This window comes from Octopus bimaculoides, chromosome 12 (assembly GCF_046866305.1).
Source record: "Octopus bimaculoides isolate indiv1 chromosome 12, ASM4686630v1, whole genome shotgun sequence".
Classification (NCBI taxonomy): domain Eukaryota; kingdom Metazoa; phylum Mollusca; class Cephalopoda; order Octopoda; family Octopodidae; genus Octopus; species Octopus bimaculoides.
The window spans coordinates 68,044,082-68,071,581 of record NC_142939.1 but is presented as its reverse complement, the minus strand read 5'-3'; the positions used below and the strand labels follow the sequence as shown (position 1 = coordinate 68,071,581).

Here is a 27,500-nt window from a genome sequence, read left to right as displayed (position 1 = left end):
TATATATATATATATATATATATATATATATATGCACATACATATATATAGAGATATATATAAACATATACACTCTATACACTTTTATATGTGAGTATGTGTGAGTCTCTGTGTGTGTGTAGATTAACCAATATTAAGTTGTATATGTGCATCCATATACAAGCCGTCATATGGGCTAATCTTTTTGGTTCACGTAAGTTCAGACATGAATGTATCATTGAGTTCGTTTTATGTTCGGTCAAACTGTAAACAATCATACACGAAACTAGTGAAGCTCTAAGTGAAAGACAGTTCAATAGATTTAAATAGAACATTTCCTTTATGTCTACCAGGACAAACTTTGACAGGAGACTTCGAACTTTCTCGATGCTTGTATTTAAATGTGTGTATGTGCGTACGTGTGTGAGGGACAGAGATTATGCAATCAACACACAAATGAATGACATTCATTTCGCTATTTTGAAGACTAGATTGACATCTTCGTAGCCGTTAGGTGCAGAATAGAAAATCCTGTCTTTCTGTCTGTGTATCTCTCTCTCTATCTCTCCCCACCCTCTCTCTCTCTCTCTCTCTCTCTCTCTCTCTCTCTCTCTCTCTCTCTCTCTCTCTCTCTCTCTCTTAATAGAACGTTGTTGACACTGACGAGTTTTCAATAGATTTACTTGTAAAGGTTTACGATTTATAAGCCGCTCTGTACAGTCAACATGCGTAGAAATGCATTAGAATTCCTTTTAGCAATCTTAAATAACTTTCAATATGTAATGTTACTAAAAGGCGGTGACTTAGCAGAATCGTTATCATAATGGGCGAAATGCTTACCGGCATTTCGTTCGTCTATACGATCTGAGTTCAAATTCCGTCGACGTTCAACTTACCTTTCATCATTTCGGAAGAGATAAAATAGGCACCAGTTGATGATTGAGATCATTGCTATCGACTTAAAGTACCCCGAAATTGCTACCATTGTGCCATATTTGGAAATCAGTATGTAATGTGATTGAAAAAATACTCCATGAATAGCATTTTATATGAGTTTTGTGTCTCATCTGGTAAAAAGTATAGATTTGTACACATCGCAAAACAACACACTTATCGGCATCATTTTAGTTCCTTTTTTCGACACCCCGATCCGTTTTCTGTTGAGATTCAAATTAATAACTCAAATATATTACAGATGCGACTTGGTTTGATTTACGTAAGCGAAGAAAGAGGTAGCCGGGTACAGTGGTGGATTATGAACCTTGCCCCGAAGCGTCTGTTGTTATTAACAAGTACGTTAAATGAGATAATATATATGTTTATAGATAGGTAGATAAAAGATATACACAAATACAAATACATATATACATATATATATATGCATATATATATATACATATATACATAAATATATATATACGTGTATATATATATATATATATATATATATATATATATATATATATATATATATATATATATATATATATATACATGTATATATATATATAAAGACACATGAATTATGAAAAATATATAATGTACGCTATGTATACCATATATAAGGATATATCTGTATTTGAACAACATATAAGTTTATATATGTATATATATATATATATATATATATATATATATACACAAGCACATATATATATACATACTCCTATATATATACTCCTGTATATTGTATATTATTTAAATGTATATGTATATTTATCTATATCCATTATATACGCGCACACGCACACAAGCAAACACACTCACACATATACATATATATTCTAGAATTAGAAAAAATATTTAATTGAATTGGAGAAACTTGATACTATTTTCAATAATGCAATAATGAGATGCACACAAAAGCACAAAATGATGATTTATACCTGATAGAATGAGAAAAGCCAGCGTACTTTAAGATATTACGACCGAATATATATATATATATATATATATATATATATATATATATATATATATATATATATATATATATATACACATATATATATACGTATATATATACGCACAGATATATATATATATATATATATATATATATATGTACGTATATATATATATTTGTATGTGTATATATATATATATATATATATATATATATATATATATATATTATATATATGTATGCATGTATCTATGTATGTATGTATGTATGCGTATATTATATATAAACATATACGAATATATATATTACTTATACACATGTATGATTCTTTAACTAGTTTGGGCTTGAAAGCTGCGGTGATGCCGTCTCACTCTCATTGACTTTGCTAATCCTTCACTACTTGAAACTACCTCTGATATTCGGCGCTTGGAAGATGAGGGAGTTTCATGCAGTTCCGCTCATCTGTGTTTCCTACCGTAGTGTAGGATCGTCCGGAATCCTTGACTGGAAGATATTCAATTTTGCTTTGAAGCCACCTACATGCTAGTCTCTTATGCATTTTGAGAGGATAGTGAAGTGCCTGAAAGCCAAGTTGTTGCAGTATCTCCTTCTATATTTTGAAGGTGATTTTCGAATCATTGACACTATGCAGCGGCGCCCTGTTCTACTGTTTGTGTAATTTTCAATGCCAAAGTTTGGTTCATGTCCTTCCGGGATTTTCCGGATGTATATCACGGCGTTTCTCTCCCGCCTGCGTTCTCCGGAATAAGAGTCTTTATTTTTTTCAGTCTTTCCGAGGAGCTGACGCGTTGCATTGAGACGGTTTCCTTTGTGTAGTTTCGCTGGATTGCTTCGAGTTCCGATGGATGGATGGATGAATGGATGGTCGGACGGACGGACGGACGGACGGACGGACGGACAGACAGACAGAGAGACAGACAGACAGAGAGACATACAGGCAGGCAGACAGACAGGCAGGCAGACATACAGACAGACAGACAGACAGACAAGCAGACAGACAGACAGATAGATAGATAGATAGATAGATAGATAGATAGATAGATAGATAGATAGATAGATAGATAGATAGATAGAAAAGCTATCTATAACATGAATACATTCTTGTAGCATAAAATCATCGGATATATTTTACCATTTCTGTCTGCTAGTTTAGAACAAGCACATTGGTTGTCCAGATAGTAGTTACGTTACAAAAGGTGTTGATTGTTCGATATCAAGAAATAGTTCCCATATTATTGCTTGGTTCCCAGAAAATTCCCATAGTAATCCATTCCATTATAAGGCACGTAATAAACTACTATTAAAAAAATAAATAAACATCTGGCATCAAGGTAGGTGGAATAAATCAAAACATTCGTAAATACCTGCGATTTGGCTTCGTCGTCAAAATTCTGTTGAACAAACATTCGTCCTACAGCATTTCCGAGATGATCGTTTGTGAACTGTGTACACGAGCTCCATCGAGGACGCGCCGAGGCGATTCCTGTCATTACCTGACAAGTATAAAAATGTGTTCATACATGAAACTCTATAGAGACGCGTCAATAGTAAAATGATCGGACAGATGTACGATCATATATATGGAAGTAGAGAAGAAAAGGAGCGGAGGAAAACATAGAGAGAAACATAAAATAAGAAATATGTGTGTGTCTTCTGTGTATGCGTGTGTGTGTGTGTGTGTATAAAAATGCATAGATAGATAGATAGATAGATAGATAGATAGATAGATAGATAGATAGATAGATAGATAGATAGATAGATAGATAGATAGATAGATATTCTCAGAAACCGAAAGAATGTTTCAGATTTGGAAGATCCAAAATGTGATCTGGATGTCAAAATTTCGAAACGAGTAACGTAGGAGTGGAGGATGTTGACAATATCAGAAATTGAAACATAACCTATTATAGGAGAAGCCAGTCTGGTGTTAAGCAGGACAGCAAAAGAAAATGGAGCATTAGAGAAATAATCGAATGAATGCAAGAAGAGGGTTTTAAAATTCATATAGCGTTGTGAGTGTAATTATCTATGGTTGAAGTAATAGGTAAGACACGTTGGAAAAAGGTGAAAGGCGTTTATTGACAACACAAGCGACAGACACAGCAAACATAGATTCGGAGTAGTGTCTCGGCACTAACATAAGCATGACTGACTAAGGTGAATAATGTTTCAGAAATTGGTGTTTATTGAGTGTTGCGAAAGAAGAGGAAGAAATGAGTTTCAATCTTTTCAATAGTGCAAAACTGACATTTTTTTTACCATTCTATGGCTTAGAGAACGATAGAATTTTCTATGTGATATTCACTAACTGAAAACTTTTCGGAAACGAAATATGAGAAGAGAAATTTGTAGAGCAATTTCTATTGAAGTATGTAAATGTATAGTTGTGATAATGGAATCGCTTTTGAGGATGTTGTTAGTGAATGCAATGTATGAGAAGAAAAATAAACTTGTAGTAAGACGATTTCAATGGGGAGAGCAAAAATTAAAATGTGTATTACAGTTAAGGCTGAAACTAGTATTACTGTAAGAGGGTTAGGATTAAGTATAACACAATCGAATATTACGATGCTGAAATCAAAGTTATGGGTCTTAGAGCAGAAGAGCTTACTTAAAGTTTTCAAGCTTTAGTAGAGATTATGATTATGAGAAAAGGGTTTGGGTATAAAATCGAACGTTATTTTAGTTATTGGTCCATTTATGGAAAATGGGAAGTGTTACTTGAACTACAATGAAACCACTTTTCTTACACATCGAAAATATGGATTGAAACCAAATCGAAAATTGACTTTATATTGATCAATATATCACAGGAACTGAATTCTCTGAAATGGATACTGTCACAAGGAAAATAAAAGGTTTGAGAATCTCGTATTCTTTCTGTCTCCCTGCTTTCTCTAATCAATGAAATAAATATAACATTATTGTGTCAACTTTATAAATTGTATTCATCCTCGCACATTCTCGGACTTCAACAAAAGTAATACACGCTAAATACTGTGAAGAATCAGTTAAACCACCAATGCTTTGGAGAAAGGCATACTCACCACGACATCATTTCATTTTTAAAATATATCTTTGTGCATTATCGAACATTATGCTACATTTCGTACACAACAAAATATGACCAAAACTTATAAAAGTAACTGGAAATCTCTACTTTAAAATCAGTTAGCAATTATCTAAGTACTGAATAATTAATAATGAAATATAATAAATTGCGAAGTTGTTAAAGTGCCGAAGAAACGTCTTAAGTTTAGGCGGAATCTTATATAATTATATATTGCGAATTTCCATTAACCAACATAAAGTGATATCAAGTATATATATTTATTTTATGCTATGAAATGTATAAGGATTCTGTGAACGGTGTTTGTGTGGGTTTGTATAATCTCATTCAATACGTTAGAGTCGTAGATAGTAATTAAATATATAAATATAGTTTCTCAGTTTTTGATGATATTTCAATGGCCTTAATGTGAAGACAATGATAGCATTGATATCATTTCTAGAGGGGTGAACAGTGCAGACCTATGAGTACAGGATTTATTCCACACACGGCAATAAAATACAGTAGGACCACGGCTTTCGAACAAATCTGGTCGTGAATAAGTCGTGCTTTATATATATATATATATATATATATATATATATATATATAAAATGTATATGTATGTGTGTATATATATATATATATATATATATATATATATATATATATATATATATATGTGTGTGTGTGTGTGTGTGTGTGTGTGTGTGTGTGTGTGTGTGTGTATAGATAGATAGATAGATAGATAGATAGATAGATAGATAGATAGATAGATAGATAGATAGATATAAAGCACGATTTATCCATGATCACAGACTCCCTACACCGAGCTTCTACTATATTTTAATAACTAGATTTGTTTCATAATTTAAGCATGTCTGTATAAATGTGTCCGAGTTAGGGTGCTTGGGTTAGTGTGTCTATGTTCATGTGTCTCTGTTAGTGTGTCTGTCTGTGTTAAATATTCACCATCGCATCTCATCGGCAAACGATTTATGTTCTGGGTCGACATCGTAATTACTATTTTTACATCAAAGGAAGAATTATTGGTGACCATCCATTGCCAACTATATTCTTTCTGAACGAATTTCCTAAGACTATATTTTGTTCTATTTTTGTTGCCTCATTCGTTTATTTTGTTTATTCTTTTAATGGTTCCGGTGGTAGGAATGCGGCCATTTTGTAACACTGCTTTCATTTATTTTGTATCAGTTTTGTTCTCGCTGTATGATTGGTAACTAGTCTGATTGAGTTCGTAGCAGCTGATCTTCCCTTGGAATGGTTGACTGGTCCACAATTGTCAAATGTAAAATGTTTTCACATTTTCCAGTCAATTTCTTTACACAAGATTACATTATAGGACTCAGATGTAAAGAGGTGGCAGCTACTTTGGTTGAACAACAGGAAAACCATTTGTCAATATTTATTGCTGAGTTTATCTGAAATGCATGTGTGTGAATATGTTGTTTGGGAGTGCGCATGCTCATAGGCGTGTGTGTATGTATACATAGATAATATGATATAATCATTTGTTTCAATAGGTGTACAAATAATCAATTACATTGTTTAGTTCTCTATACGCAGGTATAGTCGCCCCGTTTCTGTTGTCAGCTGTTATTTTGACATGTGTGTATGCATGTATGTGTTTACGTGTGTGTGTGTGTGTGTGTGCGTGTGTGTGTGTGTGTGTGTGCTATTTAAATTAGTAATGTGTATTTTTATTGTGTGCGTATGTTTGTATACGTCATTGGCTACAACTATTTGCCTATTGTATTTCACAAGGAACAAATAAACAGAAGAAATCTAAGTTGTTTAGTGATTGTTTTGTTTTAGTTCACCAACGTTTTGGTTGTCTGTCAACTCCAGACACTTTCGTTATGATTTGGAAACTTTGGAATACAATTCAATCTAGTAAAACACCAGGAGGCCATTCACAGTCGTCGCAACGCTAAAATATTTATAAAGAAATGAATACGAACCGCATTACGTGATTATTATAAAATTTGATAGATTGTTAGAAAGATCAATGAGTAGAAGTATTCGGTTCGAGACAACTTATTCGCGACAGTTTCCGAATTTGCTTCTAGTCATTTCACTTCGTTGATTATGTCTGCCATATAATATCATTGCCCTTAACTATAAAAGTGTTTTCCCTAAACAGAAGTAAAAAGAAACAAAGGAAAAAAAACAAAATCCATGATAAAAATGGGGGATGGGGTGATAGAAACGATGGAGTCTTTCATCGGATCGGTGCCTCTAAAAGAATCGATTGAAGCGTCTATAACACTACATTGTAAATTGTCTTATTTCAATGTATGAAGTCAATATTAAAGAACTGATGCAATTGTTGTGGTAAAAGAAATAGCAACGAGAAGACTGTTACAACATTTAGTTTCACAAACTATCTTCTTCTGTCCCTTTATTTAAGCATTGTTAGGAAAAGCATTGACACAAATCCTTATTTATATTTTAAATTGTTGCCGGCATTCGGTGTCTTGGGTCGACAATAATATATCCATTATTCCTCGGTGTTGAAACATTTCGTCACAATTATCAACAGTATGACTGGATGAAAAAATATCTTCCGTAAAATTCACGGCTTCTATGTATCTACTCTGTAAAATGTGCTGCCTCTTTGATTTGATAAGAAATACATGCGGCCCTCTATATATAGAGAGGGCTCTATATATGCCTGTTTCATATGACATTGAGCTTCTAAATATCTATTTTGTTAAATATACGACCTCTATATATATTGTCCTTAAAATATATGGCTACTATATTATACGGCTTTTATGAATCTATTTCGTCAAATATACAGCCTCTCTCCCCCTTCTCTCTCGATATATATATATATATATATATATATATATATGTATTTCAAATATGTGTGTGTTCTTAGTTTGCGCAGCCGACCCACGAACTAACAACACATACACCTTGTGCATGTATGCTCGATTATAATCGATAATTATCTTTATATACCTCGATCTGCTTATAATTCATATTTGAATTTTTTCCGTGGCATGAAACTTTGGGACATGCCAGCAGATGGTTTTTGAGCTATTTATCATATAGTCGCAAAAACACCTAAAGCTCCACGAGACTCCGGCAGGGGGTGGTGGCGGCCCCATCTTGTACTCTTTCGGCCCAACTTTCCCTTTCTTCCTGTTTCTTGAGTAACGCTGCGATGGACTGGCGTCCCGTCCAGCTGGGGGGAATACATACGCCATAGAAACCGAGAAACCGTGCCCATGAGCCTGGCTAGGCTTTAAAAAGGGCGCATAAATAAAATAAAATAGAGGTATATAGTGTATTTCTTGAAATGATCTTCGCTAGTTGTGAATGTTTTCTTCAGAGGAGAATTTCGACCAATTGAAAATATTTTGCATACGTCATTTACTGTATCACCTCTAAGACACACATTCACATGCTTACACACACACACACACACACACACACACACACACACACACACACACATAAGCACAAACATATACATATATACATAATGTGTATTTGTGCTTGCGTTTTAAAGCAAATTTATGAATATCATCCTAACCTTTACTGAGGAACAGAGTCAATACTAAAAGTGAATTTAAATTTATTGCAGAACCCCATTCAAACGAACGGTATGGCGTGTGTGAGTTTGTGAGTCTGTGTATGTATATGCGTGTGTGTGTGTGTGCGTGTGTGTGTGTGTGTGTGTGTGTGTGTATGTGTGTGTGTGTGTGTGTTTGTATGTGGAGGGTTAAAAACTGTAAAACTTTATTACCTTGTCATATTCTTGTATAAGTTTACGGAAACGTGAGGGTAGGAAAACGCCAACTTGTTTTACTAAAATCCAAATTGCATAGTTTGCCAGAATCCTGAAAATATATACAGAGATAAAAAAATATAGAAAATATCTTTTTATGTCCAAAGTATTTGATCAGTCGTCATCACAATGCGCGTTACAGATTTACACTGAAATAAACCTGTGATCAATTTTATTATCTTCTGTTAACGGAAAGTAAGATATTTTAGAATTAATGTATTCCTAGAACAAATTCACAAATCAAAAAGTATTGATAATATAATTAGGTATTAAATTATTCAAATGCTCGTATACATTTTCTCTCCTTTTTATATCTCCGCGTCTCTCGTCTTCTGCCTCTCCCTCTATCTGTCTTCCTTTTCTTTTCTCTACGCTCTTTTATTTCCCTTTAGTTCTATTTGATTATCTAAGTTTATTGCCACTGCTTTCTTCTGTCTGTTTACAGAGCTGAATATCATTTATTTTCACATTCTTTGATATATATGTATTACTCTACTAACGGACATACACAATCAAAGAAAAAAAAATACACAAAGTTTACCGTCATTACATTTACGAGAAATTCTTTGTGAGATATTCCCACAGTATTTTGCAATTAAATACTATTTATTAGACGATTACAATATCGTAACACCATGAAAGTGACGTTTACTATCTTTTGTTGCAACATTAATACTTTATAGTTCAATAAAACGTAAATGAATCCACAAGAAATATAAACCAAAACGAGGAGTCGTAATACTGGGGCTTATTGCATAGGTTTGAAGAATATCTGTGGAGAAATTTTCATTTTTTTAAAAAACTTATTACTGGAAAATCCATAATTTATTACTAATAGTACAGTTCAGCTCTAATGAGTCACTTTATATTATTTACGAAGAAAATCAGCAGAATTTACAATTAGATTTGCTGACCTGCGTTTGCAAAAAAATACATTCCTAAATAATTATAAAATGTAGTGAACTGAAGCACAAGAACGGTAATAAAATGGCTAACGCTCCGTACAGAACATGCAAACACCTTAACATTTTCTTATTAATTCATACTATACATATTTTCAATATTTGTTTAATTCTACATCGAAATGAACTTCTTCATACGTCACATACCTCGTGTTTTTGTTTTGTTTTGTCGTTTTTTTTTCGAATATTACGATAACATTGTTTAGAAACTGCTATTGTTACACATTTGTATTACAATTAATAATGACTTAACATTAGTAATACTATTATTGATAACTAAAGATTAGTAATAGAATTGGCGATAACTACATAATAACAATACAATTAGAGATAATGCATCGTTAGCATCCTGTGTTTGGTGATCAACTTTTACAATGTTCTCTGGTAAACTTTTGCGTTCGTTTCTAATTAAGCCACAACAAATTTGTTGACCAACCTACATACATACAAAAAAAAAAATAGCAGAACTACTGCATGTAGCAGCAGCAGCGATAAGATTCTATTATGGAGACGTATCATTTTCCTTGTTATTTTTTTGTTAGGTAATCGGAAATTAACTCTGCATGTCACTTGAAGATTCGGCTAAATGAAGACGCGTGACTCAGAAATTTATTGTCTCAGATATAATTTGTCTCCACATAATCAAGGCCCATACAATATGTACATATATACATATTTTGTATTTGATGCCCAAACTATTATATTTAAAATATTTGATGTATCAAATATGTTTATCCGCATAATTGCTTCTATACGTCAACATGATTCCTCTTATAGCCTATATTTTCCTTGTGGAATAGTCTCCTGAAAAGATATCGGAGTCTATGTCAGTATATATATATATATATATATACATATATATATATATATATATATATATATATATATATATATATATATATATATATATATATATATATATATATATATATATATATATATATATATATATATATATATGTATATATATATAGAGAGAGAGAGATAGATAGATAGATAGATAGATAGATATAGATAGATAGATAGATAGATAGATAGATAGATAGATGTATACGAAATTAGAATGTCAACTGAAGAAGAAATTATGTCACGAACTTCATTAGCTTACAGCTGTTTCTTTTATAAGATGCGAATTATTCATATTTAAATGATTATATATCACTAATGAAAGCGTTACGAACGAATATGTAAATTTGTCCCCGTTGTATGGTAAATCTATTGTTTATTTGTGTGTCTATATAGACGTTAACAGAGTAAAGAAATCACTTTACATAGACGAGATAAGTAGCAATTTGGATTATCGTTTCCAGAAAACTTTCCATGGTGCCCTTAAAATATGCAGGTAGACATTATATCTGTAGTATTTCGCCTGAATTCTTTCAGATATTCACTCCCGATCCCTGTATATGTGAGGCTCGAATTAAGACTAGGTATCCTGTTCTGTAAATTATAAATAATTGCCTGAATTCTTTTGGATTTGGTGCTCATGTACGGTGATAATATGAAGGACAGAAATGCCAGCAACTATCGACGGAATTTTCTTCAAAATACGCCGATATTTTAACGAAATGTATCTTGAATGAAATAATTGTATGTAATTTCAGGATGAAAGCGTAAGATTTCAAGCTACACTGAAATCTTTTCTGAGACGGTGGTATGAATTAGATTTTTAAGCTAATTATCCAGAGATAAGTGTAGCAATAAATGAGCCATTTAGAACTGTAAATTTTATTAAAGCCAGGCAGTGAATATCTGTTTCTTCACTGTTCGCCAACAAAATATGAGAGCTGAGTTCAGAAAAAAAAAATGTTACTACATACAAAAGCGTTATGGCCGTCAAAGAGAGAAACTTTAAAACGATTAGTTGATGGGAAAAAAATGAAGTGTTATTGCTTTATAAGAAGTAAACACTTGTGAGAATTGGTTTTCAAATTAAAGTCTTTGTGAGATATATTTAAGAACTCGATGAAGTTATTATGCCTCAGCAAAGAGAGGCAGAAGATAATTTCACGTTGAAACGTAAATTAAAGGCATTTATGAACAAAATAATTCTCTCGAAGCGTAAAATTTGCAATATATCGAAAAACGATTTTACAAATATTTCCACTTTACATAGAAAATAACAAATTCGATATATTCGAATTCTCTTCATCGTATTAATACAGCAGATAACACAACATTCGTTGGAGGCCGAAGACGAATTGACAGAGTGGAGTTTCAAAACTGTATTTCCAAAAACAAATTTGAGAGGAATTTAATTCAGTGTGAAATGAGAATGCTATTAAATCTGAAATAACCATGATAGCTTTTCTCCCATATCTCCTACATATTAATGTGGATCAACATTTTTAGCTTTAACGAGAAGAGAGTGAAATTATTGCTGACCGATTAAAAATGGAGAAATATCAAGTCACACGTTGACGTTTTATACCAAATCGTGCCATGGTAGTCAACTTACTCTGCATATTTGTATAATATATTGTTATTATTAAAGATTCATGCAGTCTAGCTTCTACATAATTTATACTTATTGAGTTCTATATTCATATTAATAATATATTTGTTTAAAATGGTAAGCTGTCACAATGGTTAACACACCGGGCTTAGCGACATTTCGTACGTCTTCACGTTTTGATTTCAAATTCCGTCGAGGTCAACCTTGCCTTTCATAATTTCGGGGATAATAAAATAAGTGCCAGTCATATTACCGGAGATCGCTGGAATCGATTAGCCTCCTTCCTCCAAATTTCAGACCTCGTGCCTGTAGTAGAACAGATACTACAAAAGTCTTTTCTTACAGAGACTGTTCATTGGTCCACTTAATTTCTAAACGCAGATTTTAACCCCAGGCATTCTTCAGAATTATTTCTTATTTTCATCATTTTCCAACTAGACCCCCCCAACTTCGAATTTGCTAAAAGTTTTCGCCCATCCTATCTTTTCTACTATGTTCTAATAACCTCCCCCCCCCGCTTCGTTAATCTCACACCACCAACTTGCCATACTTCTTCACGCACAAATCTATTATACTTTATCATAAAATACTTCAGTCTTTAAGTATTTATTATTATGTATTTATATTTAATGAACCACTGTGTGCATGCGTGTGTGTGCGTAAGTGCGTGTATGTGTATGTCTATGTATTTGTGTGTGTGTGTGCGCGCGTATGTCTAACGTTTTTTTTGTTTTTTTTTGCAGGCCTTACTATTTCCTAACCTCTCTTCTTAACTTGCTCACACTCCAGATTCTTGCAACTGATCTCTCCATCTTGCCTTTCCATTCTCGGCTTCATCCTTCTTCTTCCTGTACCTTCAGCCTCATACCACCACCTAACATTCCTCTTTCCACCACCACTCCCTACAGAAATTCTGTACTTCATTTCATAAGTCATTTGTTAAATTGCAGTTAAAATGCCAAAACTTTCTCTTTATTCCTTAAATCTGAGATGAAAGACAAATGTTTGAAAAGCTAGAGACTTCATTCCTCACAGCAAGTGAACTCAACGAACTTTTCTAGGAACTAAAAGACAAATAATGGATCAGTGCTTACCAACGCAGACTAACATCACTGACCTCGGATCCTGCAGTTTATTCTAAGCCAAAGAAATCATTGAAGTGTGGCAGGTGATAAAAAGGCAGAGAGAAAAATCGCCTTTGCTGGTGAAAATTAATGAGGGAATATATATATATATGGCTGGGGAAAATGGCGATTTTATTTCAGGCTTTCAATAAAAGTAAGATCAATGGCCAATATATTTGTTAGGGGTTACTTAATTTCCTCTCCTCTGATGCAGCGATCACACGAGATCTATTATATCAAGATCTAAATGTGCAAATATCATATTTATGTAAATAACTATATCAAACTATTGCCTGTGTATTATAAACTAGCTGTGAATCAGCTTCAAATCTTTATTCTCTGGTTGTAGTCATTAAATTTTTTTTTTACTTTAGTCATTGCTTCTGAGAAATATCAGGTTCACGTTCTTCCAGTTAACCGCAAAGTGTCACAGGTCTCTTATATCTAATACATCTATTATGTAAATACTTAATAACTCAGAAATACTGTAAAGTTCATAAACTGAGTAGCTGTTACATACATATACATATGTATACATACATACACACATTATTTATTTATTTATTTATACAAAATACAGATTCAGTTGTCTAAGTATTTTCAATCAAATATAATACTTTACTGAATATGATAAATCTCTGAGCGAGGTATAAATAGTAGCCGCACGACAATGTGAAGTATATTTGCTACCTAAAAGGGTTAGCCATATTTATATAATATATAATTCACAATTTTACTGAATATTTCTCAAAAAAGGTCCGCCACAAATCTTTGCTGGTTCAAATCAATATTTTAAAATATTTGCTAACATACTCTGAAAACACACCCACAAGGTGTTTTCAATGTTACTTATACACACACGAATTCCAAAGATCATGTATATATCTAAGTGTGTATAAATAAGTACATATATAACCATGTATATATATATATATATATATATATATATATATATATATATATATATATATATATATATATATATATATATATATATTGGTTTATGGATATTCATTGCAGCATGCATATATATATATTATTTATATACATATTGCACGTATAAGCATGCGCGTGGTATGTATAGAGTATGCACCAGTAGCATATATTTCTAAAAAAATACACAAAATATACGTGTGTATGAACTGAATGGATATGTTACGTCTATAATAAATATGTCTATGCGATTTTGTGTGTAGTGGGGGTGAGTATACGTCTGAGCAGGAATCACAATATATTAGTGAGCTTGAGAGGAGGTGAGTGTGAATCTGTGTTAACTGTTTAAACTATAACCGTTATAATACAATATATAATTTTTCGACAAAAAGATCTCAGCAATAGAATATATCGCTAGATAAGGCAGAGACTGAAGTGTTTTTGAATGAATTGTTCCATATATATCAATTTAGTAAGCAGTTTTTCACGTAAAATATCTTTATAGCCCATCATTAGTTGTGTTTTTTAACAGCTTCAAATAATTCAATGAAATATATTTTATTTTTATATCATCATTATAACAATGATGGCGTAAAAATGGCAATTTTCAGAATGGTAACACAAAGCTTAGCAATATAATTTTTAATGAATTTAAGCGAATTTCATAGCAGGGGTAATATTGGAGGATGGGTTTTTTACAGAATTTATAAAGAATTAGTTTGATAGCTTGCTTGGGGTAAAATTTATTGCTATAATTAAAAAGGAAAATATTCCGTTATTCTATCGTTTGCTGTCACAGTGGTATTAGAAAAGGGAATATAATCGCGTAAAATTCCTTATATTTTCTGTTAAATCATCTATGTAGATGAAATGAACTTCATTCCACAGATAATGCAAGATTATGATTGCCATTATTAAGGTATGTAGGTGTATGTGTCATGCTTCGAAACGTGGTTTGGTCGGGGTGAGTGTTACATATACATATTTATCAATTTAATACAGTTTTTAACCTCTCCCTGTCAAACGTTGTTCACATATTTTCCTCATCATTTTTAGAGACCCCATCCTTGTTTGGGACTAAACCTACTCACATACCGTTAGAAATCACTCCAGAGTCATCCTGTATGTGGGTAGAACGACGACGGTAGTGTGAGAAATGTAGACAGGTAGAATTTTGCCGAGAAATATTGTAGGAAATTGTTTAATTGTATTTCTGGTCACGAAAACATCATTCTGAGAGATCCAAAAGTACTTTTTATGCTAATTTCTAAACTAGTTTAGATTCTTAGTAGCTTATTTTATTAATATGACATAAGAAAAACTATATTTTCTTTGAAATTCGATCCATTTTGCATTTTCTAGAATATTTCTTCCGATCATTGCCATTTAATCAGTTTCCGTGAATGTAAAATAACATTCAGATCATTTCTCTCTGTTACAAGAAACACAAAAGTTCAAACTCAATCCATCTTATAAAACTTTGCTATATTTGGTTCTTGTTGCTATAACAATGATATCGAAACAATAATAAGAGATTCTCATACTGATTGTTATTTTATTCGTGTTAACATAATTGGAATTTCTGCAAAAATACATACCGGAATATTTATCCAAACCTCAGTTTAGCAGTTAGATCTGTCAAATATATTGAATTATTGCCCATAATATTTTTCCAACATGATCTGAGTATCTTCCCTTGAAGTGAGACAACTGCAGCCCGTGTAGGTGCTGGAATGCACCCAGAATTCCAATAGATACTTTAAAAATATTTATATAAGTTGTTACGTAAGTCGAATACCACTGCCTTTAATTATGGGATTTCATCATTATTGACTCAACATAATAATTGCCAATTAATTACAAGCAATAAATCCGTCAGGAGCATTTCCCGTCAAAGTACTTAGTCCAAGTGCCTACTTCTGGAATCGATATTTAAACGTCGTTATAATAGTATGGAAACAGAAAATAAATAGTAAAATATCGATTTTTGGCATTAGAATAGTGGTCTGAAATCTGTAGGATGTGCTGTAGTCAGGGGGCATCACCATGAGTATATGACTAGAATTATGTTATAAAATATAAACGCAGTGTAATGTAATTATATGCTTTATATCGTTCAAATTGTCAGTCTCAACCTTGAAAACGTTGACTATATTATTGACAAGACTATGAGCATATCGAAAATACAAGAACGACTTACAAATATCATTTATTATTGAAACATCTGATAAATATATAATAGTATTTACAATAAGACTATGTTTAATTCCTTATCAATTTGATGAATGCCATTTAAAAAAAAAAATTTCTATGCATTAATTAATCCCGATTGACGTATATATCATGTTATTTCTTTTCTACATTATTATCCATAACCATTAATAATTTTAGGAAAATTGAAAATTTCTCCTGTTTCGCAAGTAAAGTAATCGTTTAACAGCTTCTAATTTTACGACGAATTCAAACTTATCAAATTTTTAAATGGTTTCTTTCCAATTGAACATGATTGAATTGCTGTTGTATTTTAGATCATAATTATTGAATTCTTACATTGGCACATAGTAACACAACGTACAGAATGTAACTCGATTAAATCAAGATAAGTATTTAACTGGTAGAGACGGCAAAAGCCCTGGGGGAGGAAGATCGAAGGCGACGTAGGGGGGGATTTGAATTTAAACTATAAATGGATATCGAAATTTTTTTAGCAACTCTCCAATTTTTGCACAGAGCGCCATCTTTTATAATTATTTGGAAATAAATTAGTCTTTCAATACACAATAGTATTGAAAAAATACTCTCTAAACAATATTGATTTTTGAAATTCTATTTCATTATATCACCTTCATATGCTCCAGGTTTGTGACAGTATCAATAAGTAAGAGGCTGAAATAGCAACTAACGCAGTTGGTGGTTCGTACCTTATCAATGGTGGTAATGTTTAGTAATAGTCTACGTGGTCAATACATACGATAGATTGGCATGGTATATGTTGCAAACAGCAAGGCCAATGTAATTTTATCAATAGTTTTCCGTTTCCAATATTTTTTCCATAGATTAAGGAAGCGAACTGGCAGAATTGGCACCACTTTGCAAAATGCTTAGCGGCATTTCGTTCGTTTTCGCGTTCTGAGTTCAAATTCCACCGATGTCGACTTTATAATTCATCCTTTCTGGATCGATAACATAAGTACCAGTTGAGCACTGTGGTCGATGTAATCAAATCTGCTCTCCCTACCAGAAATTGCTGGCCTTGTGCCAAAATTTGAAACCAACATTTTTCTGGAAATTAGAATGCAATGTGTATTTATTCCCTTGATGCAACCGTGTAAAACATGATAGCGAGAAAGACTCATTACATAAACCGACAGATCCTGAAATGTTTATATTTTCCAAATACATTTTCTATTGACAAATATTTGCATGTGTTACCCTACACATTCCTTGACTAGTTTATATATTTTAGTCCAAACCATTATTATATTTTCATTTTTCTCTATCAATATTTTCCCTTAATCGCACCCTTTCTTGAGTTTTAATCTTTCCATACATGTGTGAGTATCTATCTATCTATATATATATATATATATATATATATGAGTGTGAGCATCTATATATAAATATATATGTGTGTATTTGTGTGTCTGTGTGCTTATGTGCGCACGCGCGTTTGTGTGTGTGTCCGTATGTGTATGAACGTGTGTGTGGGATTGTATACAAGTGCTTGCATATGTGCGGACACTGTACTTAGGAATATCATTCACGTTATAAAATCATACACACACACAAACTGATTGTAGGACTTTTATTTGTTATTAATCAATTAATTGTCTAGTTTTTCACCGCAAAGCAGTCATAGAAATACTGACTTCATTTGGAACAATTTTCCCGCCATTTTCTTGCCTGGTGAGTTGCATTGTTTCAAAAAAGTCTGAGTTGCGTGATAAAATATTTTAATGAATTAAGTAATTAATTAATTAATTAATAACGACTAGGAAACAACAGTGTACGCATAAATATATACATACATATATATATATATATATATACACACACATATATATATAAGTATATACATATACATACATAAATACGTACATAAATGTATACATTTTGCTTGTGTATATATATATATATATATATATATATATATATGCAGAGAGAGAGTGGGGGAGAGAGGGAGACAGAGAGAGGGAGACAGACAGAGAGAGGGAGACAGACAGAGAGAGGGAGACAGACAGAGAGAGACAAAGAGAGAGAGAGACAAAGACAGAGAGAGACAAAGAGAGACAGAGAGAGACAAAGAGAGAGAGAGACAAAGAGAGAGAGAGACAAAGAGAGAGAGAGACAAAGAGAGAGAGAGACAAAGAGAGAGAGAGACAAAGAGAGAGAGAGACAAAGAGAGAGAGAGACAAAGAGAGAGAGAGACAAAGAGAGAGAGAGACAAAGAGAGAGAGAGGGCGTATGTCTGTGTGTATCTATGTATATGTAGTTGTTGCATGATTTTTGAGGTTCTTAATGTATTGAAACAGACTAGGTAATAGCTCGAGTCATTTTCGTCAAAATAACGACATTCACCAAATACATTCCGTCTAGGTATATTATAACCAATCCACTCCTTAACTGATTAACTAATGAAGTAATAAATTATTTGAGCAATCAAGAATATATTGCCAGTTCTTTCCTCACTCTTTGCGTCTTTATCTTTGACTCCCCTCCTAAATACAATATATACATACATACACGCATACATACATATATACAGACATACATACATACATACATACATACATACACACACACACACACACACACACATATATATATATATATATATATATATATATATATATATATATATATATATATATATACCCTTATCCAACACCTTTTCTGTTTCCTTGGCCTCTGTTACCCTCACTTACTCGCCTCACTCTCTATCACTCTCTCTCTCACTTTCACTCTCACATATCTCGCTGTATAAATATGTATATCTGCAATTAAGATCAATAGTATGAAAATACTTTTACAACGATCCAGAAGATTATCTATACTACGGATCATCAACAGACTGTATTTCCAATAACTTAGGAAAATCAATTTTATGAATATTTAAATGAAAACTTACCGTTTGTCGACTTGAGTTAGAATTTTCATAAGCTCTGTAAAATAAGATGGATCCCGAACAATAATCTTCTCTGTCTCGTTGATATATATAGACTTTTTGGGGATGTTCATGACTTGAGTAAAATAGGACATCCAATCAAACTAAAACAAAGGAAAAACAAATATTGACAAATCAACGAAAGTTTATTATAACCTCATATTTCTACCTCGCATTATAGCTTCAAGTCTCAATGATATATTGAGACCTTGTTTCAAATAATCAAAGCATTATATTTCATATTTCAAAACTGCATTTCTTTCCTTTGCAACAAAACAACTCTTCTATTAAACTACAATGCACACTTTAGATCCGTAGAGACGCCTGATGCAATTGCGTAAAGACTGTCAATATTTCAGTATTTAGTTTTAATATGACCCAGCTCCACTTTCCGTCCTGGTGGAACATATAAAAAGAAATGTTATTATTACATTCTAGTCAATTCGTTTGGTCTCTTTCGAAGCAATACCTACCAATGGGTTTCAATTCAATATTGACGATTTCTAAAAAAATCACATGGGGCTAACGATTTGTTATTGCCATATCGAAATTCGAATGGTTTTCTTCGACTGTAACATATTAGAATCGTTCCTGTATTTCAATTTATATTTTATTTCTAATATTGGCACATATCAATGGAAAATGGTGAAATGACCGACCGATTAAATCGAGACCAATATTTTATTAGTTCTTATTACACAGAATGTATGTAAATATAATTTACAATTGCGTAAAGCGATGGGAGTTGATTTTAGAAGGTAACGGAATATCCAAAAGCATTTTCTTCGACATTCTGCCATGTACTGCCATATTTTAACTTTCAACTATTCTCAGAAATTAGTTGTCCACAGTAAAATGTTTAGAAGAAATAGTTTGGGAATAATAACCCCTTTTGGACAATATTAATCTCGAAATTAATTTTCTAATTTTGAAGATAACCTGATCATTAACCACTGGAAAATAACGGCTGGGATGATGGTTCATGTAGTGTTTAGTTTACTACGTTATTTCTGTAGTCAAGATGTTCAGCACATTAATACAAATGGCTCAGGCTATATAATTCGGTAAATATATATGATAAATGGATGCAACTAACCTAAATTATTACTACGTGTTGTATAATGTTGCTAAAACTATCAGTAAATGTAATTCGAATAATTTGAGCTAGGGAAACTTATACAATATGCTCACAATTTATATTATCGTAGCTCTGTACTTATTGCGCAACTGATATTCAACAGCATCAATTATTGAATTTGGCTTGTAGAGCTTGACATTGATTTAGATCTTCAAAATTGATAACGTGTTGACAGATCACTGATGTATTTAAGTAATTTTATAATGAAAACAACACAAGTTAAATGGTTGTCGGTAAATCAATGTTTCATCACTGTAATGTATATATTAAAAACTATATCCATAAATATGCTATCAGGAGCGAAAAATACATATTTTAATCCTTAAAAGTCACGGAATGCATTTGATAATGTACATGAAAATCACTTTAGCTTTAATTATTTTATTTATGAAATACACTTGCTCAATTTGCAATATTCGTGCGAACCTTAGCGTTTTATTAAAATACATAAAATTATATTTTCATTATATTTAGTCATTGATGAGGAATTATAAATAAATATCAACACATTTATTTAATTCATATCTTTATATTCCTGGTATCTTTAAATAGAAATGATAAGCTATTCGTAAACTACTCATTATTTGAATCTTTCTATTTGTACGTGCTTATCGAAGTTATTCGCCTGGTTGAACTGTCATTTGATTATCCGTGGCGTTGGCTGTAGAGAGTTACTTCAGACGAGAGTTCGCCTTTAGAAACGTTAAGAATCCACGTTCATCTTATGCCAATTTTTCTTCTGGAATATACTATATCTATCGCACAAATAGTTTCGTTATTGGACCAGCCTTCTAGACTTATGTATCATGGAATTCGATAAAATTTATGAAGTATGAAGTACTAAAGCTGCTACATTATTATTATTAAATGTATTTATCTGCCAACAACAGAAATACAAATTTTAAGATATTATTCATATTGAATAAGTACTGAGATTTGTTTTAATAAAACAAACGAAAAAAAAATCGTTTCCGATATGAAATGTGTTTGTTGTTCGTTTTTTTTTTTAATGTAAAACTCAGAACAATGTTGGGGGAAATGTTTTAACTTTGCTAACTCGATGTAAACGATGTTTTCACAAATACAAAACGATAACTATTTCAACTACAACGCCGTTGCTCGAGTTCCATTGTAAAAAGAACTATTCCAGTAACATTAACCGGTCACATGACAGTTCACTCGCAAACACATACGCGCGCTCGCACGCGTGTGTGTTACACAATTTTCAGTTTTGATGACGCCGGCCTTCTTCGTGGGTTTAATCTTTTGCAGCTATTAACAAACTTCTCTCCCTCTTCAGCTTTCCCTTCGTATTTTTGGTGCCTTGCATGAAAACACCCGTGGCTAATAATCTTGACTGATATTAAAGATAGTGAACTGCAAAAATGTTATAGTTTATGCAAAAGCTAAAACGTAAATCTACAGTGTTAGATCTGTCATCTCTCAACACACCTTCATTGATTGAACGTCATTTTATAAATTAATTGCAGTTCGAGATAATAAATTTGGCAAATTAATAATCAATTACTTCAGACATAGAATCGATGTATTAAAGGCCATCATCCCGTTCTTGGATTCATAGGAATTATTAAGCTACTCATCTACAGCGATCCTCATTTGACTAAACCTTCCAATTAAACCACCAATATGTCGATGTAGGAAACCAAAAAGTACGTTTTATTAGCTTCCTCTTATCTTTTTTATCGAAAGGCTGGAGTGTTTTGTACCAAGCGTGAATGTCTATAATCGATTTTCTCCTCATTACCTCGACGTCTGCAAAGTCCAATTACGGTTTGTATTTCATCCTTTTAAAGCTTTTAAGAGAAGCACCACTAAGACACTAGAATGCATCATATTAACTTTTTTTTTTTAAGTATCTAAGAGGAGATAAATCTCTTAAGATATCATACCTGCAATTTCCTGGTAAGAAACGCAATTATTTATTCTAGTTTCAGAAAAAGTGAGAAGAAATTTCTTACCTCTTTGAATTTGTGAGAAAGTTCTTTGACTGTCATTTTGTTGTAAAGCCTCTCATTATCACGTCTATTTTCTGGCGGCGTAATAATCTGTGAAACAGCAACGACAACAGGAATATAATTTTATTGATATAAGAACATTTGAAATATTCTCTATGATCTTCACAAACTATAGTAAAGCAAAATGTATTGCATGGAGGAGAACTAATCAAGTCTATTTCCATGTAACCATGTAAATATCATATTTCCTGGCTTAAATGTTCTCATATTCTTCTGAGATTGTTTGTCGTTCATTCCATTCTGTACAGTATTCCTGATATAAGATAGGAGAAATAAGTACACACAGGATTTGAACTTGGATAAGATATTTAGCTCACGCTAATATGTGTGGATCCTTATAGTGTGAGACATGCATCGACTTTGATTCAATGATATAACGTAATTACTTGAAAAACGATGATTGGGTAGATCCTTCTAGAAACGACAGAAGTGGTTATAATATAAATAAAACATTATGATATTGAAATGCGTCAGATAGATGAGAAAAAAAATACTTTCAAAATTTCAACGATATGAAATTGAAAATAATTAAGTCACAAGAAAATGACATTTTAACATTCTGTGTGCAAGACAAACAGGGACAAAAGCCGAAGGAGACACGGAAGTATCGTGACAGGAAATAGAATATAATTACAATCAAACGGTGAGTTATCTTGACTCTTGTTCCCCGATCTCGAATAGTACTGCAGTATAAAATATTTGTAATATGAGACACACTTATGTTTTATAAAGTTATAATACTTATTGGCGACATAATTACCAATCATGCTGGCAGATAGGTAGGAAGATATCACCGCCGTCTAATAATGATTGTCTTTGTTATATTCCTTGTATTTACTATTCCTAACTAACAGCAATTTCGATTCAACACACTAGACGTCTGCCTTGTGACAATGTTCTCTTTCAAATTATCTAAACCCTCCAATGTCACATTATTTGAGCACAAGCAATGCAAATCAATTTACATTTCGTAATTTATAATGTAATTTCACTTTGTTTTCTTCGTTTAACATGTGAAGACATTAACAACATGTCTCTAAAAACATACTCAAAATATGTTGTTTTATGTTCTGGACATGGTGCCGATAATTCCCACAAAGAAAGACAAAAACCAAAACGTTTTAGGTAATTTTTTTTTCCATTCTATTTGAAGAAAGCAGTGCTGCTTTATATAGCAATGAAACAAATGTTGTTTTATAAAGTAAGTCCTGTTTAATGATTGTTGAGAGAATTTCCAGCAAATTTCAACTGGAATATGACATAAGTAACTCCAAAGAATTTTCTTTAACATGCGCTTGAGCTAATCATAGAATCATTTCCACTTTCATTCCGGTTTAAATGATTGAAAACTCAGCTATTATTTGAAGATTATATTTCAAACATGGCTCCTGACTTACACAGGGGATTCAACAAAAGTAACTCCTTCAGTGTTATTTTTAATTATCTTTTCTGTCAGATGCAGAAACAAATTATAGAAACGTGATATTTTCCTCATAAGAAAAATTAATACCGAATTATTAAATAGGCGCAATACCTATGTTATATCTGTAGAAGAATATCGACATCGGAGGCATAAATGACTAAGTTAACTTTTGCTGGATTTGAACTCAGTTGTCTTTATGTCCCTAAACAAATACTACAAAACATTTAATCCGACAATCGAATGCTTCTGTCAATTCACCTCCCATCAAGCACCAATTAATAAACGCTTAACCAACTAAAATTAATCGCTCAATCTTCCACCAATGACACGCTACACTCTTCACATAGAAAGACAAAGTAGATTATACAATCCTAGATACATTATGAGTAAAGAGAATACACTAAGGGGTAGGTTTTTTAAAGTTTTATAACCTAGGTATCTTTTCGATCTGGGATAGTTTAGGATAAACATGAATATCAACAACAATATCAATCCCTGACACTGTACCGTTTACGACGACGAAGGTTTCAGATTATCTACCCTCCTGAACGGCTCCAAAATCTCTTAAATTGCATTTCCAACCAGTTTAAAAGATCGCAAAGTAAAGCGACGAATCCAAATATATTTTTTGATTCTGCTTATTGGTGATGTTGACTTTGAGTCAACCATATTGCAGCAAATATTCTCCTGCCATAGAAATAGGTAAAGTGTATGTGGCATGCATCTGATTCTAGGTGACTGTGGTGTACATCGTTTTATTAACGGGCAGCGTCTTCTCTGTTTGTAGCAGTAAATATGTACAGATAGGGTAGAAGTGTCGCTGAGGCAGAGATAAACAGACAATCAGAGAGAGGATTGACGATATATGCTGAAGTACTATTGCGATCTTTCTAAATTGACCATTTGCTCACGGGGAAATATATATTAAAAATCAATGCTGAAATGATGCTTTTATTTTATTCTACAAATATATAAAACTGAATTCAAATTAGAAATAGAAATTGTAACTTAAGTTCTGACAAATCTACCTTAACTTCTTCGAAACTGAGAAATATATTCCTCTGAATATTACCACTTGTTACATATAATCCTTTTCTCTATATTATCCTAAAGAGTTTCATTTGAAGAAAGGTAATTGCACGACCACTACAATCCTTAAAACTACACCATTTCGTTTGTGGTGCAGTAATATCTAATCATGCGCTTGCCGTACAGTGAATAAAATATGTAATCCCTTCAAAATTGGGCGAGTTCTGCAGCTTCATTTCTCCACCTTAGACACCTTCTTTATCTTATACTTATAACACCACTATTACAAAAGACATGCATCTCACCAGATCTCATTTTATCTCACTCTAAATATAGTTCCCCTGTCCTAAATCACAAGAACGTAGCAGTTGGTTGACTGAAATACGTTTTACTACGCTGTTTCATCACTATTCAGTCAAAGTTAAAATCTATCCGCGATAAATTTCCCCTTTCATCACGATGGAGTCAATAAAATAACAGTTATATTTTGGTATCAAGTTTTTACAACTTTTTCGTTACAACTTTTTTTGTCATAAGCCGATGTCAGAAATCAATAATATTACATTAGGAGTCTTTTATCATTTATTTTTATGATTCCAAATCTTAGATTTGATAGGAAATGAGGTTGTAGAACGATTACTGACTTTTTTCAATGAAGATTGATGAAATAAATAAAAAGATTACAGTTAAATAGTCACAGTAGGGAATCGAATGTAATTTTCAGTTCACTGACTGGTAACTCTCAAAAGTGCCGAAGCTTGGTCAAAATGAAAAACGTAATTAAAAGGTTTAAAAATGGACACGTGATTGATACTATCATATGGCGCTCATGAGCGAAATTGCAACATTTACAATTAGTTCCCTTTACAAGGACACATAGGCACGCACGCATGCACTCACACACACGCACACACACACGCACACACACACACACACACACACACACACACATACACACACACACGAAACTATATATTTATGCATATAAGTAGAAAGAACAAGAGTGACAGAGAGAACTAATAGTAAAACATGCTACTTCGTAACGTCAATATATAACATCAATTATTTAATCTATGAATTAAATTTAACTCTAATCTCCCCATTTTTATAAACACTGAGTAGTGTATGTGCGCCAAACTGCGCGTCTGCGTATACTTGTGTCCCGGTGGATGCTTATACGAGCGAGTGTAAGTGACCCGTACAACCTAAGCGAGAGCGTTTATACATCCATATCCCTTAAGGGTTATATTTAATAATTTTTTGGTGTATTGTATATTCCTTTCTTTTTCATTTGATAGTTATCATTAATCTTCTATAAAAATGAAACTGTATCCTTTAATTTGCTTCTTTTCTAAATACAAATCGAGCAGATATCTTGCGGAACAGTCGTTATTCTAGCGAGATATATCTTATTCTCGCTAGAAAAGACACATCTACAGCGACGGATGTCCCTAAAATAGTTGTTAAGTATCCCACCCGTCAGGGATCGATGCCAGATGTCGAAACAATTGTAGTGTTGTATAAGCATTTTCGTATCTTCCATCTTCGGTCCCATTAATCAAATATCCAAAATCAATGTGGAAGTGAACGTGATTTACCGGTAAACTACCAGGTATATATATATATACTATACGATTTCTTCCTAGAGCCAGGAAGGATCCTGGAGGATTAAACTGAATTACCTTTATCTCTCTAAACAGTTTCGGATATGGGGCGGATGGTGTTTTTCCGTATCCACTAATTTAGCTGTAAAAGCACTCCTAGCTAGCGTCTCATTATACTAGAGTATGACGCGGTTGAGAGTCCCTCGGAAAACCGATATCTATATAAGAGATTATTCTGATATTTATAACCGAGTTTCCATTTAAAGCTAGGGTGGTTTAACTATCCATAAATATAAGCAGCTTTCTCGTTCAGCTTTGTAAGAGTAATATCGGCCTTCGGGTCTAATTTTATCTACCAAGTATTTTAGCCTGATTTCTATATTGAATATATCTCAACTAGTCATGACGGCACAGTAGATTATTCTAAGCACAAAACTTTCTCAAAGCCAAGGGCTTATATATATATATATATATATATATATAGATAGATATATGTATGTATGTATGTATGTATGTATGCGTGTCTTCAGATTAATATGTGTGCCGCTTTCAGTTTGTGTGTGTAACAGTGAATATACTGCTTTCTTTCAGCATCAATATGTCCCCTTTTATGCTCTATACATTACGTGTGTCTAAATAAAGTGAAAACGACAACAAACCACAAATGATATTTCATGCATTTCAAATATTGTTTTGCTATTTTGGCGATTTGAGTCTTTTAAATTCGTTAGCGATAAGAAAGCAATTTGTCAGTACCTTTCAACGAAAGAATACAGTTCCTGTCATATTGCAGAATATGCGAAAATATGAAAGTATTCTTTCTTTATAAAATATGTTTCTAGTAAAAGCAATAAATA

The 27,500-nt window shown here is 32.5% G+C and overlaps 1 protein-coding gene across 1 annotated transcript in view; it reads right to left on the bottom strand.

Moving 5' to 3' along the window:
• The window catches only part of LOC106884467 (neprilysin-1), a 292,527-nt gene that overhangs the window by 115,005 nt on the left and 150,022 nt on the right, over positions 1–27,500 (bottom strand). Inside the window, exons 7-10 of the mRNA XM_089361264.1 lie at positions 22,531–22,617; positions 19,378–19,517; positions 8,734–8,827; positions 3,271–3,399 (exon numbers count right to left, since the gene is read on the bottom strand). Coding sequence (XP_089217390.1) covers positions 3,271–3,399; positions 8,734–8,827; positions 19,378–19,517; positions 22,531–22,617 — 450 coding nt within the window. The remainder of the gene's footprint in view (positions 1–3,270; positions 3,400–8,733; positions 8,828–19,377; positions 19,518–22,530; positions 22,618–27,500) is intronic.